Source organism: Gallus gallus, chromosome 14, assembly GCF_016699485.2.
Source record: "Gallus gallus isolate bGalGal1 chromosome 14, bGalGal1.mat.broiler.GRCg7b, whole genome shotgun sequence".
Taxonomy (NCBI): Eukaryota; Metazoa; Chordata; class Aves; order Galliformes; family Phasianidae; genus Gallus; species Gallus gallus.
The window spans coordinates 14307820-14323816 of record NC_052545.1 but is presented as its reverse complement, the minus strand read 5'-3'; the positions used below and the strand labels follow the sequence as shown (position 1 = coordinate 14323816).

General features: G+C 55.4%; 2 protein-coding genes across 4 annotated transcripts; one reads left to right on the top strand and one right to left on the bottom strand.

Annotated features, from left to right (window-relative positions):
* Positions 1–639: 639 nt before the first annotated feature.
* LOC124417192 lies at positions 640–3660 on the bottom strand. Its single transcript, XM_046900698.1, has 5 exons — positions 3548–3660; positions 3078–3350; positions 2683–2838; positions 1516–1598; positions 640–1163 (listed from the first exon to the last, which is right to left on the bottom strand). The coding sequence occupies exons 1-5, from the start codon at positions 3658–3660 to the stop codon at positions 949–951; spliced, it is 840 nt and encodes a 279-aa protein (XP_046756654.1). The 3' UTR covers positions 640–948.
* A 564-nt stretch (positions 3661–4224) lies between these two features.
* On the top strand, positions 4225–11563 carry LOC107057021 (zinc finger CCCH domain-containing protein 11A-like). 3 transcript variants are annotated; one of them, XM_040647791.2, is made up of 9 exons: positions 4225–4909; positions 7749–7917; positions 8122–8241; positions 8998–9121; positions 9585–9665; positions 9755–9859; positions 10172–10311; positions 10872–10939; positions 11227–11563. In XM_040647791.2, the coding sequence occupies exons 2-9, from the start codon at positions 7864–7866 to the stop codon at positions 11495–11497; spliced, it is 963 nt and encodes a 320-aa protein (XP_040503725.1). In that variant the 5' UTR covers positions 4225–4909; positions 7749–7863; the 3' UTR covers positions 11498–11563. The 3 variants fall into 3 exon arrangements, with proteins under 3 accessions (XP_040503725.1, XP_040503726.1, XP_015157489.2); XM_040647792.1 differs by lacking the exon at positions 4225–4909 and adding an exon at positions 5790–6503; XM_015302003.3 differs by lacking the exon at positions 4225–4909 and having other exon boundaries at positions 6510–8241.
* The last annotated feature ends 4434 nt before the right edge of the window (positions 11564–15997 follow it).

The following is a 15997-nucleotide window of genomic DNA, read 5'->3' as shown; positions in this document are numbered from 1 at the left end:
CAAACAAAGCCTCCGTTCCCTGAGGAATTGGCTTATGATAGCTGGTGTAAGTGGGCAGAGGTAGGAGAGCACTCAACTGATGCTGGAGGGCGGGAAAGATCACGGTATAATCAGCAAGAGGTTGGAGCGCATCTTCCTGCCAGGAGAGGGGAAAACCCAACCGTAAAATAGAGGCGTTACAAGATGGGATCAGCGGATGTAATCTACTGAGCTGTTGTTATCACCGGAAACAGAGCAACAGCTAAACGAGCTTCAAGAGTTTCAATGAAAACACCACAACCTGGGATCACGTATGGAAATGGCACCAGGGCCATCTCCCAGTTCTGCCTGACATAGCTCAGCTTGGAAAAATGTCTCTCCTGAAGAATGGGCTGGTAACAGTTGGGGTGATCCAGACAACTATTGCTCAGACAAGCATAGCCATTTGCATCTGCACGAGTCCCTCCCCCCCGCCTCGCAGTCCGACCCATGGCTGAAGCCACAGGGCCTTGGGGCGGCGCACAGAATCGCACTGACAACCAACTCCATCGGACGCCATCCCCGTGGCCAATTTACACCACTATTACGGCTGCAGCCCTGGAGAAGTTGAAAGGGACTGTCCCTGGGGAGCGCTTTTGAGCAGGGGAAACAGAACGTTGCTGGGGATGGAGCCAGGCGCTCTTGGAGTCCTGGTGCCCGTTTAAGGGCCAGGCCCCAGCCCCCGGTTGAGCCTCCTCCAAAGGTTCCAGGGTCGGCAGCAGCCGAGGGAGTGGCTCCCACCAATGGGGTGTGGGTTTTGTACCCCCAGGGCCACCCCCACTGGACCCCAAGGAGGGGGCAGGGCCTGGGGACACAATAAAAAAAAAATCAGAGGCTGTGGGACACAGTGCTTATGTACTCCTCCACACAGCTACAACAATCGTAGAATCAGGCAATATCCTGAGCTGGAAGGGATATCCACAGGGATTATCAGGTCCAATCCCCGGCTCCACAAAGGACCGCCCAAACACAACGGTCCTTCACAGACCTTTCCAGCCACCAGTTATACTCGCCTCTTAGATCTCTTTCCAGAGGGAAGACCGAAAGAAAGCTCTCGTTCCTATGACATCGGCGTGCAAGGGACCGGGCTTCGGGTCCTCCCGCTTCACACCCAGCAGCCAACAGAGCTGGCTGTAGCTCATCACCTGAAAGACAAAGAAGCGGTAAGAATTCCACAGGGTGATTCCCCCTGCCAGGAAGCAGCTACTTCATCCTTATTTGTCCTCATTTCTTCCAAGGAGAAAGCTATCCTGCCGAGTCCTTCCTAGAACTGCTGGTCAACCACAGCACTTAGAGTCCCGGCAGATGAAGTTGAGAAGCCCCAACCTTACCGAGCTATTCTCTACTGCCAAAACCTCCAGTTAAAACCCACTTCCCGTTATGGGAACTTTGGAACAGCCTGCCATACGGTAGCTTTCGCTCAAGGAGGCAGATTTTAGCAAACAAATTAGAACAGCAAACCCACCTTTTCTTGGCCTATCTCGTCATAACGCTCACCTTCAAATTGTCTTGAACTGCAGTGAGACAACACCTGCCTGTCATCCTTCAGGTCTTTTCCAACCTGAGCGATTCCACGGACGCTGAAAAGAAAGACCAGCGCTTTAGTCTTAGCATGGCTTATAGACAACATTGTACTTCTCTGTAGTCCACAACCGTAGGTATCTAATACCCAAAGGAGAACAGAGGTTGGCCATACAACTCAAGCACCGACTATTTAGACCACAGCTGCATCCACAAGACATTACCTCTCATTACCAGGTATTATTTGGCATTCTCTGCTAACCCTGAAATACTCCCCAGTGAAACCAGAAACCATCTCTGAAGGTGCCTTCCTTAAGAAACCCAAGTTTTCATCTCAACAAAAAAGCAGATGCCTTGCTATCTGCACGCTCTTAAACGTACACTCTCCACAGGGAGACACACACAGTACGCACATCAGAGCGGGCACCGCAGTTAGAAGCAGAACAATTAGCGTGACATGCAAGTCAAGCCATCTCCTTCCAATCGGATGGGTAAAGAGACGTTCTCCTTCCTTTCTAGGCAGATTACTAACAACCCATTCAAATTGCACCTGCTTCAATAGCCAAGTCTACTCATCCTTCACCACACGGGGTTGGGCAAAACAACCGACCCTGAGAGCTGTGCTCTTCCATCACACTTGCTGGTTCACATGGAAGCACCAGGGACAGATTTCAGGTCACGTGTTACCTTCAAACAAGGAACACTAGTGCCCACGCCCAAACACCAGCGAGATCATCCACGAGGTATTTAAGAGGGGAGCGCACCTGCAAGGTAGGAGGGGGAGCATTACTAACAGAACGGGACCAACACCATTGAATTTTAGGTAGGGAGCTCATTAATCACAGCTCCTTCCCTGGCTAGCCATCACTACAGCAAGAGATGCCAAACCAAATTCACTTTGCCAGTCACGGGGAGCCGGAAGGACCATCCCCACAGAAACTCGACACAAAACACACAAATACTGCTGCCAGTCTTGGAGGTTGCAGTAGTGAGCAAGCTGACCGCTAGGCCAGCAAATAGCTACCTACTGCATGGTTTTTTTGGCTCTCCTCACGCCTCCGCGGACGCAGGCGTTCCCGCCTGCACTTCTGGCTCCCGGGGGCAGAAATAAGGCAGCGCACTGCAGGAGGGGCCGGCACTCACCGCTCCGAGCCAGAGGAGCTCCTCAGCAGGAAGGCGAAGGCACAGCATGAAGCACAGCATCCTCGGGCACACTTAGCAACGGCAGGACGCGGGGCCGTTCCCTTAGCCTTCGCTTGGAAGGGAAACAGAAGCATCTGGAACAGCGGCAGCGAACCGCTGGAAAACAAAAACACAACACCTCGCTGAGCCACAGGAAGAGAAAAGGTGGAAGAGAAAAAAGGTGCCCCTAGAGTGCGTGTGGAATTCAGTGGAACGCTTCTTCAAGCGCATCAACCAGAGCAAGAGATGAGGAGGGATGAGGAAGCTAAGGCCCACGAAGCCACCCGAGGCCAAAGCCCACCTCTCCGCGGGAGGTGCTCCTGGAAGACCCCTCCCCTCACAGCCAGCTTCCTCACCTCGCCGCGCTCACAGACCGGGGCGCTGCCTGCACCAGCCTTCCTTTCCTGCTGGAGAGCTTACCCTCAGCACGGCAGCCAAGAGAGGCAAACGACCGAGGAGGTGAGGCGAAGCCAGGAAGAACACACGAGTCACGCCGGCGGAAGACAGAAAAGGGGCCCGAAGCCCCTCCCGCCGGCCGGCCGGCCGGCCGTCCATCCGCTGGGACGGCACAGGGCGACGGCTGCCGCGAGCAGCCGGGCTCTGCCTGCACTCGGGAGCCCCAAAGCCCGCTGCAAGTCGGCAAGCGAGCAGCAGGAATCCAAACCAGGACTGGAAGCAGGGACGAAGCGCACGGCCTCGGCAGGGCGAGAGGCGCCGGGCCGCGACGCAGCGCTCAGCCGCCGCTCCCACAGCGAAAGCGGAGCGCTCAGGGAGGGATCGCACCGTTCGCAGGCGGCCAACAGCGCTCCGTCGCGTTTTTCCTCACGGCAGCCTTCCGGCGGAGGCGCGTAACGCCTCTCGCCGATCACCCAACGCCCGGGAAGGCTCACGGCCCCGCAGGGAGCGGCGGCAGCCGGCACGGAGCGGGCACTGCCGCATCTCCGCCCGCCGCGGCTCGGGGCCAACCGCCGCCCCGCGCCGCTCCGACCCCCCGCCCCGCCCCGCCGCGGCCCCACAGCCTCCCGCAGCCTCCCGCCGCGCGTCCCGGGCCGCCCGCAGAGCCCTCTCAGAGGGACCCGCGCGGAGCCGAAGACGGGAACGAAGGAGAGCCGCGCGGCCCGCACTCACCGCCCGCCTTCATTGCGGCGGACCGAGCGCACGCAGCGACCGCCGCACCCGGACCGGCTCCGCGAGGGGCGGCGAGAACCCCCTCGGCGCGGCTCAGGGAAGGAGCGCGAGGCTGAGGCTGAAGGGCTGAAGCTGACTCCGCCCCAGCCGGGCTCAGGCAGCACCGGGGCGGCCGCCGCTCCGCCGCTCTGCTTCGCTTCCTCGCTCCGCTCCGCCCCTCCGCCACGAGCTCAGATCCTCTCAGCGACGCCTACCGGCCGCGCGCACTCCTTTTTAAACACAGCGGGCCGCGTGATTGGCCGGGAGGATGACGGGAGGTGGGGCCGTCCCCGCCCCGCGGGCCGCGATTGGGCGACGAGGATGCCAATTCCGATTGGGGCGGTTGGCGGTTGAGGAGCGCGGCGGCTACAGCGCATGCGTGCGGAGCGAGAGGCCTTCCCGCTTCCCCCCGACGAGAGCGGCGGTGTTGCCGTGCCGGCCTCTTCTGCGGCCGTGATTTCGCCTCCCGAGAAGTCTTGCGCTCAGCAGAGGATGCTTTTATCTTTGGCCTCAAGAAACAAACGGGCAAGGACATTTTCCTCGCGTTCCGCAGACGCCGTTTTCCAAAGGGGCTCGCTGTGGCCTAGTAAGCAACGGGAATCTTCCGAGGTTGGCAAAGATCTCCAAGCTCATCCGGTCCGGCTGTCCACCCATCACCGTGCGGAGCCCATCTCCACCTCCGTCTCCGTCTCCGTCTCCGTCTCCAAGAAGGGCTGTAAGGAGGATCCGGGGAAGTGCAGGCCTGTTAGCCTGAGCTCGGTGCCAGGGAAGGTGATGGAGCAGACTGTCTTGGGGGAGACCACGCGGCACGTGCGGGACGAGCGGGGATCAGGCCTAGCCAGCGTGGGTTCACGAAGGGCAGGTCCTGCTCGACCAAGCGGATCTCCTGCGATGATCTAGCGACCCGCCTGGTGGATGAGGGAAAGGCTGTTGCTGTGGTCTAGCCAGACTTCAGCAAAGCCTTTGACGCTGTCTCCCACGGTATTCTCCTGCAGAAGCTGGCAGCCCGTGGCTTGGACAGGTACGCTCTTGGCTGGGGGAGGAAGTGGCTGGAGGGCCGGGCCCAGAGAGTGGTGGTGAATGGAGTTAAATCCAGCTGGCGAGCGGTCACCAGCGAGTGGTGTTTCCCAGGGGTGGGTGCTGGGGCCTGTCCTCTTCAGTATCTGTACCGAGGACCTGGATGAGGGCATTGAGCGCAGCCTCAGGAAGTTTGCAGGTGACACCAAGTTGGCTGGAAGTGTCCATGTGCCTGAGGGTAGCGAGGCCCTACGGAGGGATGTGGACAGGCTGGATAGCTGTTCAGCAAGACCAAACGCCGGGTCCTGCACTTTGGCCACAAGAAGCCCAGGCGACGCTACAGGCCTGGGGCAGAGTGGCTGGAAGACTGTGTAGAGGAAATGGACGTGGGGGTATTGACTGATGCTCGCCTGAAGGTGAGCCAGCGGCGTGCCCGGGTGGCCAAGAAGGCCAGTGGCATCCTGGGGACAGTGGCATCAGGAACAGTGTTGCCAGCAGGAACAGGGAAGTAATTGTCCCCCTGTAATCAGCGCTGGTGAGGCTCACCTCGAGGACTGTGTCCAGTTTTGGGCCCCTGGCTGTAAGAAAGACATGGAGAGGCCCTGGACTGGAGCGTGCTCAGAGAAGGGCAACAAAGCTGGTGAGGGGTCTGGAGCACAGGCGTTACGAGGAGCGGCTGAAGGAGCTGGGATTGTTCAGCCTGGAGAAGAGGAGGCTCAGGGGAGACCTTATTGCTCTCTATAGCTACCTGAAGGGAGGTTGTAGTGAGGCGGGGGGTGGGGGGGGTCGGCCTCTTCTCTCGTGTCACAGTGATGGGACTAGAGGGAACGGCTTCAAGCTGCGCCAGGGAAGGTTCGGTTCGGGCTGGACCTTAGGAAATGCTACTTCTCCGCAAGGGTGGTCAGGCACTGGAATGGTTTAATGGGAACTACTGGTGGTGGGTGGATGGTTGGGCTGGGTGATCCTGTGGGTCTTTTCCAACCTTGGTGATTCTATGATTCTATCATTTCCCCACCAAACCAACCGTGTCCCTTAGCACAACATCTAGACAAAGTCTGTCTCACTGCTCCTGCAGCCAGAGGGCTCAGATGCACGTGTTCCTGCCCGATTCCCTCCCGCTTTTCTAAGTGGCATGAAGGAATTTGAGCATAGGTTTGAAGACTCAAAACAAAATCATCAATTTTGGTCTATTTATGGCTCCTTTTTCATGTCACGTTTGCAGCTCCGTTACCCGCAGGGTTTCACGTGGATTGCATGGGCTTGCCACCAGATCTTCAACTCAAAAATCTGATCGTGTCTCTGACCTCTCTTACCAGAGAGAAATGGTCTCTTAGAATTGGGATCTGGGAGGCGTCTGCTTCCTTGGTTTATGATGAAAGCGCAGAAGTGCTGCGGATCCGTGCTGAGGTCACAATCGTTCTTGGGTGGGAGGGTTTGGCGCTCAGCTGGGGAGCAGAGCTGGTGCTCTGGTGAGCGTGCTGCACGCAGAGACTGAGCTCTGAGCGTTCCTTGCAAGGGATCATCCTTTGAGAGCCCGTCAGAAGCACCGCTGTGGCGTGTGTGACCTGGGCACAGCCTGGAGTGAGCGGGCCAAAGAGGTGAGCTGGGCTTGGTGGCGGGTGGTTGCTGGAAGGAGTCTCAGCAGGAAAGCTAGGCTGGGGAGGAGTTCCCCGCTCAGACGAGGCCCTTCCAGATGGCCGTTTCCAGGGGAAATTGATTCTGTGTGAGATTCTGTCACACGTTTCGGTGAGGATGAGGAACTGGCGTTACTCCCCTGTGTGATGCTACAGTGCAACGGAAAGCACAGGGATAAGAGTGGGGTGGCAAAGTCCTAGGCTGCAGCACGTGAGGATAAGCCCAAGTGCCGCAGCTGAGAAATAACGCAGAAAGGAAGGAAAAAAGCTGCTGACCCTTGGAAGGCCTCGGGCAGGCAGGGATCTCCAGTCAGACACCCTTGCCTCCACTGCCAACCCTTCAGTGAGGTCTGGGAAGGGTCTGCATGCACCTGAGCTCCCCTGGGTTGGCCCTGCCTTCCCACCAGGTGCTCAATCACTGCTTCAAGCTGTGACTGAGCATTGCCACCGCACCCCTGCAAAATTGCTGCTGGGCCCCAGCCTTCATTTCAGACATTCCAAAGGAAGAAGAGCACAGACTTCACAGAGTGCAACTTGTGCTTTATTGACCCACCGATGGCTGGCTGTGCCGTATCCAGCATATTTTTAACAAAACCCCACTCGAGTCACGGTGGAGAGCCAAGTGCTCAGCTGGGGCACGGACTGTCCGGTGACATCACAAGCACAGTGACCTCACAAGCACTGTCTTTCGGGCCGTGGCTGCCACCAGTGAGTGCCACAGCCGTGAGCGCTGCGCAGGAGTGCGGACACGCTGCGTCAGCCCTCGTCCCGGCTGGCAGTGAGAGTGGTGGTGGCTGACGGGTGCTGCCCGCTCTCGCTGACGGTGTTGCTCAGCCATCGGGCTGGTGTGTTAGCTGGAAGGGAGAAGGCCTGCAGCTGTGCCTGGGTAAGCCACAACCGTAGGTTCGTCAAACACGTGAGTCGTACCAGTGCATCCCTTGCAGCTGCAGCAAGGGGAGAAGATGGATTCATTCTCATGACAGGAACGCAAAATGTGTGCTGCAAGTTATGTAACTGTAGGTGAGATGGAGGACAGTACTTGCTGGGAGAGGTCGTGGCAGTTAGACGCAAGTTGGATCTAGAGTTGGCACAGTTCTTCAACCAGCTGCTTCCGAGACGCTGCCCTCCTCGAGAGTCTAAATTGCATAAAAGGAAAGCTGGGGAAATGCTTATTCCTCATTCTTTTCCGGTTCTTGACCCTTTCCTCAGGGTCCCGGTCGGAAAGGCGATTTTGCGGATCCAAGCAGTCCAAGAAGGAGGGCGTCCGGCTCTTTCCAAGAGCAGGGAACTCCTCTGAAGCCGAGCTTGCTCTGAGAATTTCATCATGTCTCAGCGAGGAGTCGACTGCTACTTCTATTTCTACTCCACCTGCACGAAGGTATGGTTGGGTTTCCTTTGCCTGCATTTTCTTCCTTGTCCTCATTCGTAAGAGAAAGGGGTGGAGCAGGGGGAGACCTACCACTGATGCGTTACCTTCACAACCGGTGGGATTCTGCGCTCGCTGCTAACAAGCTGGGCTGATAGCATGGGCACGTTTCAGGCCGTACTCTTATTTTCCCGTGTGGTTTCCTTTTGCGTGCAGGGAGACAGCTGTCCCTTCCGCCACTGTGAAGCGGCTCTGGGGAGCGAACAAGTGTGCCGGCTGTGGGTGGAGGGTCGCTGTTCCAGTGGCAACTGCAAGTTCAGGCACATGAGAATTGATGTGAGTGTTTGCCTAAAGACGTGCTCTCCAACTTAGCCACAAAACCGCTTTTCATTGCTGTAGGTGGGCGGAATGCACTTGTGCAGGCTAGATACGTTTGCTGTGAAAATCTTAGGGGTTTCTGTTTCTAGAGGGGACCGGGAGGAGGCAGGGGGAAGAGAACTCCATGCCTCAGCTCTATGTTAGCGAGAGCTGTTTGCGCTAGGTGCCAAAGGCATTTTTTCCCCAGGTGCAAAAAGACCGCATTGCTCAGACTCCTACACCTGCTGGAGCAGGGTGGGAGGAAAGAGCGGGCACTGCCCTCCTGCCAGCGGGGCTTGCTTGCGGTCTACCAGGCCTTGTCTGCCCTGGATTTCTTCAGACAACTGTGCTCTGGCTGCTTGGAGTAGCAAAGGGTGGGGCGAGAGATGATGGTCAAGAGCTAAGGCTCTGCCCGATCATTTCTGGTGGACTTCGCCACGGCACCTGAAGGCACCGTTTCTCCCGAATAACGGGAGCATTTTGCAGCAGGTGTATTGGTTTAACCCCCTGAACTGAGAGCGCCTGTCTCCTCTACCTGAAGGATGAGAAAGCGAAATATGCCGAGCGGTTACAGCTCACGCAGGTGTTGTGAATGCGCTCCCAGGTGTTTCCTTTAGTGATAGGTGATGTTTCAGCACTGTGACGGTCCCATCTCTGGCACGACCCGGAACGCTGCGTCTCTTTGCAAACCTCGTGCGCCTGTTTCCGTGACCCTTCCTTTCTTTCTCTCTTCAGAAGAAGCGCAGTGAGATTCCGTGCTATTGGGAGGATCAACCAGGAGGCTGTCAGAAAGCCCACTGCGCCTTTCTCCACTTGAAGGAACGCGGTGGGAACGGACTGGCCGTACCACCAAGCCAAAGTGAGTTTCTGATGGCACGAAGCGTGAAAGATTTAATCTGGAATATTACTTCTGAGCGGGTGCGGGATGTCAAGTAACCATTCACTGGTGGGGAGTGCAGGGAAGAGCCACGCTAAGAGAAATATTAGTTTGTGTTTTGGCCGTCTGAATGGTGGTTGTTTTTTTTTGGGGGGGGGGGGGAGGGGTGGGGGAGGGGGGCGGGGGGAGATACGGGCTAAGATGGAAAACCAGAGGAACAAGGCTACCAAGGCACTAGCTGGATAGCTGGCTGTGCCTTGGTGACTGCAGCAATTTGCAGCGGAAATGAAATTAACTGTGTGCAGGTGGGTTCAGAATGGCAGTTGATGGTGAATGGGAGCTGCTTGAGGGACAGACTTCCAAAACTTAAAGCTTGTGGCTGACTGTGTTGAAACCTTCCTCCAAAGAGATGCTCTTCACTTACTTCTTGTTTTCTCTCTGCCAGAAGCTGACGCCAGTGGCCTTCCTCCGAAGAGCGGCCTTGCAGGAAGTCTGGGCAAGAAGCCTGGGAAGGCACCAAAGAGAGGTACAGATACTCAACAGGCATCTGGGCTTGATGCACTGTCTTTCTGCTTAGCTGTTCTGATTGTTCTTTCCTGGGACTGTTCCCTGCAGTTGACATCCCAACTTCCTCCCATGGCCCGGCTGGAAAAAAACGCAAGCGATCTGAGGAGGAGGAGGGAAAAGTAAAAGAATTGCCCTGCAAGAAACGAGTCAAGGGTGAGCACAGGGAGCTCGTGACGGCGTCTCAGAAAAGTAACGCTGCCACCTAGGATTGCTCTGTGTCAGAGTTTTCCTTGCCCTGGGGTATTCCTGGGCGCAGCCATTGGGTTTCTTGGTTCCTCTGTATGCACTGCTGGCAGACAGAGATGACTGTGTGGAAGACATTGCTGAGAATCCAGCACGTGGCAGTGTAACTCCACTGGTCAAGTGTATTTAACTTTGAGGAAGGGTTGCGGGAACGATAAGAGAACGTGGATCTCTCTCGAGGCACAGCAGGACTCTACCAGCTCTCCCTTCCTTTGACTCTAGGTGGACGCAAGGAGGCCGTGAAGCCTATTGATTGGAAAACCACCTTCCCCCCCAAGCAGAAACGGAAACGAAAAGCAGCAGAGATGCATCCATCTGCTGCTGAGGACACAGATGAGCCCCCAGCTAAAAAACTACCTACGGTAAGAACAGGGGGTTCTAAGCAGTAGCGGATACGGAAGGTTTGTTTACATTGCTCTTGAAGAAACGTAGGAGTGTCAAATGTTCTGCAGGTCTCCTGTTTCCTTTGAAGGCAGCAGATGTCTCACAGGATACTTGTGCAAACTTCCTGTTTTGATCAGATGTAGAGCAGTGATGACTCTGTAATAGTCTGCGATTCTAGGATTCGGAGATGGCTCTGTGGTGGGAAGGATTTTGTCCATTGATGCTGCGCTGTGAAAAACACCCAAGGTCGCTTGTAACCTTCAAGAGAATGCTTCCTTCGGGAGCAGCGTGGTTCCGTATTTGGGTTCAGGCTCAGCTCAGGCTGAGGGAAGGGAGGAGGAGTCCTCAGAGATCATCTCGTGTTCCACCTGTCCTGCTGTGAGCAGGGTTGCCAGCCACGAGATCCAAGTGCCTGGAAACCCATCCAGCCTGGCCTTGGATGCCTCCAGGGACGGGGCATCCGCAGCTTCTCTGGGAAAAGAAGTTACCTAGGAATCTTTGTCCCGTGCTTCATACACAATGTCTTGTTTCTTCCTAGGCCATCGTTCCAGCCCTGCCCGGGGACAGCCTGGTGACCATTCCTGCAGTCGAAACACCTCCAAGCAGGTGATGACCACAACTCGTTCATCATCAGTGCCCTTTTTCCATTAGACATAAGTTCTTTCACATCAGGGGGAGAAGGGGGTGTTTGAGATGTGTCGTGGCATAATCCAACAAAGGAACAGGTCCTCTGAAATGATTTCAATTGCTTACTCAAAATCTCTGCTGAGTAAGTCGTGGGGAAAAGTAGCTCAGTCAGTAAACAGGTTTTCGCAGAGGACGACTTCTTGCTGAAAGCGCTTCTCCAGTTAGAGATGTCACGTACTGATTGTTCTCTTCCTTGTCCTCCCAAGCCTGGAACTGCTTCCAGGAAGCCAGGCGGACTCCGTGGCACAGTCGGAGGTCTCAAGTGCACCATCCTATTCCTCACAAGACGCAGCTGAGACACAGCAGCTGAGCTGCGCAGAGGCGGGGGAAGCACTCGTCTCTGAAGAGGACGATCTCGAGCAGTTCATGATGGAGATCACAGGAGAACTGGAAGGAGAAATTGAGGTGGACGCTGAGAAGGATGTGGACGAGCTCCTTCTGGAACTGTCTGACATCATTGACAGTGTAACACCATAGACTGATTGTCTATTTTACAACCAACAGCAACAACCACCAATTAAAACCAACCCTGTTCCTTTTCAACCCTGCTCCTTGTCTGTCTTCTTCTGAGGGGACCCTTATTCTGAAAGCTTGCAGTGAGTCTTAAAGCAGAGTCAAACTGGTACAGATCAGCAGTGACGGCATTCTGTTCTCCCAGTTTCCCTGCTGGTCAGGGTTCAGGGGCCGTGCAGCCGTTCGTTCCCCAGCCCTGGGTGGCTGCCCTCAGCATCGAGGGCACAAAGCACGTCTTTGGGTACAGAAAGACGCCCACCCGCAAGGCTGAAACTGAAACTTCTTCCTGCCTCCCCCCTTGGCAAAACTCTGCATTGGGCTCACGTGCAAGGTCTGCTGTTCTGATTCCTTGGACAACGCCTGCGTCAACCTGGGGCGCAGTGCTGCGCCGCGCCCCCCCCCCCCCCCCCGCCCCTCCCACTTTCTCCCCCTTCTCTCAGGCCTCTCGGTGCAATTCTTCTCCTTGAACACGAGGTGGAGACCCAGTACAGCCAGTACACCCCTTCCCTTGCCCAGCCCCTGCTTGCCGTGGGTAGCAAGGGGCAGTGGCTTGGGGCGCGAGGGCAAGCCCTTCTCGGATCTGACTCCTGCTTCTCATCCCATTGCCCCAGAACAATCCCAAGGGAGCTGCTCTGTACAAGTACCTGGCAAAACCGGGCTCAAGGCACCTCTCAGGGACAACCAAATTCTCGGGGCTGTCGCTCAGCAGAAGCCGGGGCAAAGCCCTCCCACTCGAGTCAGCCTCAGTTATCGCCCGCTGAGGAATGCCAGGGCCTTGGGAGTATTTGCTCCAAGCTCAAGCAGAGGCCAGCTCATTCTGACATCCACCTCCCTACTTATTTATGCCTTTTAACTAGACGCATTTGTAACACAAGGGTTTGTGTTACTCCACTTGATATTTCTGTTAATCTGTCTGTATCTGTATCTGTTCTAAGGTACCCTGTTACTGAGCGTGGATCTTGTCACCCCTGAATCTGTAATCAGGTCTCTGTTTAATTCTCATCCATTTCATTAAATCGCGTTACTGAGCTCCTCACCGTTACGTGACTAAGGGCTGTTAGAATGTTAGGCTTTGCGCTAAAAATTACCGCTCTTGTTCAGTTATCAGTAACTCTGACATGGCTACTCAGGAGAACCAAGTGAAATGCAATTGTCATCTCCTGCGATGCCAAACTGGTGGAGGCAGCAGCATGACAAGCACAGTCACCAAGTAGCTACCAAAACGTGAGATCCAAACAAAGCCTCCGTTCCCTGAGGAATTGGCTTATGATAGCTGGTGTAAGTGGGCAGAGGTAGGAGAGCACTCAACTGATGCTGGAGGGCGGGAAAGATCACGGTATAATCAGCAAGAGGTTGGAGCGCATCTTCCTGCCAGGAGAGGGGAAAACCCAACCGTAAAATAGAGGCGTTACAAGATGGGATCAGCGGATGTAATCTACTGAGCTGTTGTTATCACCGGAAACAGAGCAACAGCTAAACGAGCTTCAAGAGTTTCAATGAAAACACCACAACCTGGGATCACGTATGGAAATGGCACCAGGGCCATCTCCCAGTTCTGCCTGACATAGCTCAGCTTGGAAAAATGTCTCTCCTGAAGAATGGGCTGGTAACAGTTGGGGTGATCCAGACAACTATTGCTCAGACAAGCATAGCCATTTGCATCTGCACGAGTCCCTCCCCCCCGCCTCGCAGTCCGACCCATGGCTGAAGCCACAGGGCCTTGGGGCGGCGCACAGAATCGCACTGACAACCAACTCCATCGGACGCCATCCCCGTGGCCAATTTACACCACTATTACGGCTGCAGCCCTGGAGAAGTTGAAAGGGACTGTCCCTGGGGAGCGCTTTTGAGCAGGGGAAACAGAACGTTGCTGGGGATGGAGCCAGGCGCTCTTGGAGTCCTGGTGCCCGTTTAAGGGCCAGGCCCCAGCCCCCGGTTGAGCCTCCTCCAAAGGTTCCAGGGTCGGCAGCAGCCGAGGGAGTGGCTCCCACCAATGGGGTGTGGGTTTTGTACCCCCAGGGCCACCCCCACTGGACCCCAAGGAGGGGGCAGGGCCTGGGGACACAATAAAAAAAAAATCAGAGGCTGTGGGACACAGTGCTTATGTACTCCTCCACACAGCTACAACAATCGTAGAATCAGGCAATATCCTGAGCTGGAAGGGATATCCACAGGGATTATCAGGTCCAATCCCCGGCTCCACAAAGGACCGCCCAAACACAACGGTCCTTCACAGACCTTTCCAGCCACCAGTTATACTCGCCTCTTAGATCTCTTTCCAGAGGGAAGACCGAAAGAAAGCTCTCGTTCCTATGACATCGGCGTGCAAGGGACCGGGCTTCGGGTCCTCCCGCTTCACACCCAGCAGCCAACAGAGCTGGCTGTAGCTCATCACCTGAAAGACAAAGAAGCGGTAAGAATTCCACAGGGTGATTCCCCCTGCCAGGAAGCAGCTACTTCATCCTTATTTGTCCTCATTTCTTCCAAGGAGAAAGCTATCCTGCCGAGTCCTTCCTAGAACTGCTGGTCAACCACAGCACTTAGAGTCCCGGCAGATGAAGTTGAGAAGCCCCAACCTTACCGAGCTATTCTCTACTGCCAAAACCTCCAGTTAAAACCCACTTCCCGTTATGGGAACTTTGGAACAGCCTGCCATACGGTAGCTTTCGCTCAAGGAGGCAGATTTTAGCAAACAAATTAGAACAGCAAACCCACCTTTTCTTGGCCTATCTCGTCATAACGCTCACCTTCAAATTGTCTTGAACTGCAGTGAGACAACACCTGCCTGTCATCCTTCAGGTCTTTTCCAACCTGAGCGATTCCACGGACGCTGAAAAGAAAGACCAGCGCTTTAGTCTTAGCATGGCTTATAGACAACATTGTACTTCTCTGTAGTCCACAACCGTAGGTATCTAATACCCAAAGGAGAACAGAGGTTGGCCATACAACTCAAGCACCGACTATTTAGACCACAGCTGCATCCACAAGACATTACCTCTCATTACCAGGTATTATTTGGCATTCTCTGCTAACCCTGAAATACTCCCCAGTGAAACCAGAAACCATCTCTGAAGGTGCCTTCCTTAAGAAACCCAAGTTTTCATCTCAACAAAAAAGCAGATGCCTTGCTATCTGCACGCTCTTAAACGTACACTCTCCACAGGGAGACACACACAGTACGCACATCAGAGCGGGCACCGCAGTTAGAAGCAGAACAATTAGCGTGACATGCAAGTCAAGCCATCTCCTTCCAATCGGATGGGTAAAGAGACGTTCTCCTTCCTTTCTAGGCAGATTACTAACAACCCATTCAAATTGCACCTGCTTCAATAGCCAAGTCTACTCATCCTTCACCACACGGGGTTGGGCAAAACAACCGACCCTGAGAGCTGTGCTCTTCCATCACACTTGCTGGTTCACATGGAAGCACCAGGGACAGATTTCAGGTCACGTGTTACCTTCAAACAAGGAACACTAGTGCCCACGCCCAAACACCAGCGAGATCATCCACGAGGTATTTAAGAGGGGAGCGCACCTGCAAGGTAGGAGGGGGAGCATTACTAACAGAACGGGACCAACACCATTGAATTTTAGGTAGGGAGCTCATTAATCACAGCTCCTTCCCTGGCTAGCCATCACTACAGCAAGAGATGCCAAACCAAATTCACTTTGCCAGTCACGGGGAGCCGGAAGGACCATCCCCACAGAAACTCGACACAAAACACACAAATACTGCTGCCAGTCTTGGAGGTTGCAGTAGTGAGCAAGCTGACCGCTAGGCCAGCAAATAGCTACCTACTGCATGGTTTTTTTGGCTCTCCTCACGCCTCCGCGGACGCAGGCGTTCCCGCCTGCACTTCTGGCTCCCGGGGGCAGAAATAAGGCAGCGCACTGCAGGAGGGGCCGGCACTCACCGCTCCGAGCCAGAGGAGCTCCTCAGCAGGAAGGCGAAGGCACAGCATGAAGCACAGCATCCTCGGGCACACTTAGCAACGGCAGGACGCGGGGCCGTTCCCTTAGCCTTCGCTTGGAAGGGAAACAGAAGCATCTGGAACAGCGGCAGCGAACCGCTGGAAAACAAAAACACAACACCTCGCTGAGCCAGCAGGAAGAGAAAAGGTGGAAGAGAAAAAAGGTGCCCCTAGGAGTGCGTGTGGAATTCAGTGGAACGCTTCTTCAAGCGCATCAACCAGAGCAAGAGATGAGGAGGGATGAGGAAGCTAAGGCCCACGAAGCCACCCGAGGCCAAAGCCCACCTCTCCGCGGGAGGTGCTCCTGGAAGACCCCTCCCCTCACAGCCAGCTTCCTCACCTCGCCGCGCTCACAGACCGGGGCGCTGCCTGCACCAGCCTTCCTTTCCTGCTGGAGAGCTTACCCTCAGCACGGCAGCCAAGAGAGGCAAACGACCGAGGAGGTGAGGCGAAGCCAGGAAGAACACACGAGTCACGCCGGCGGAAGACAGAA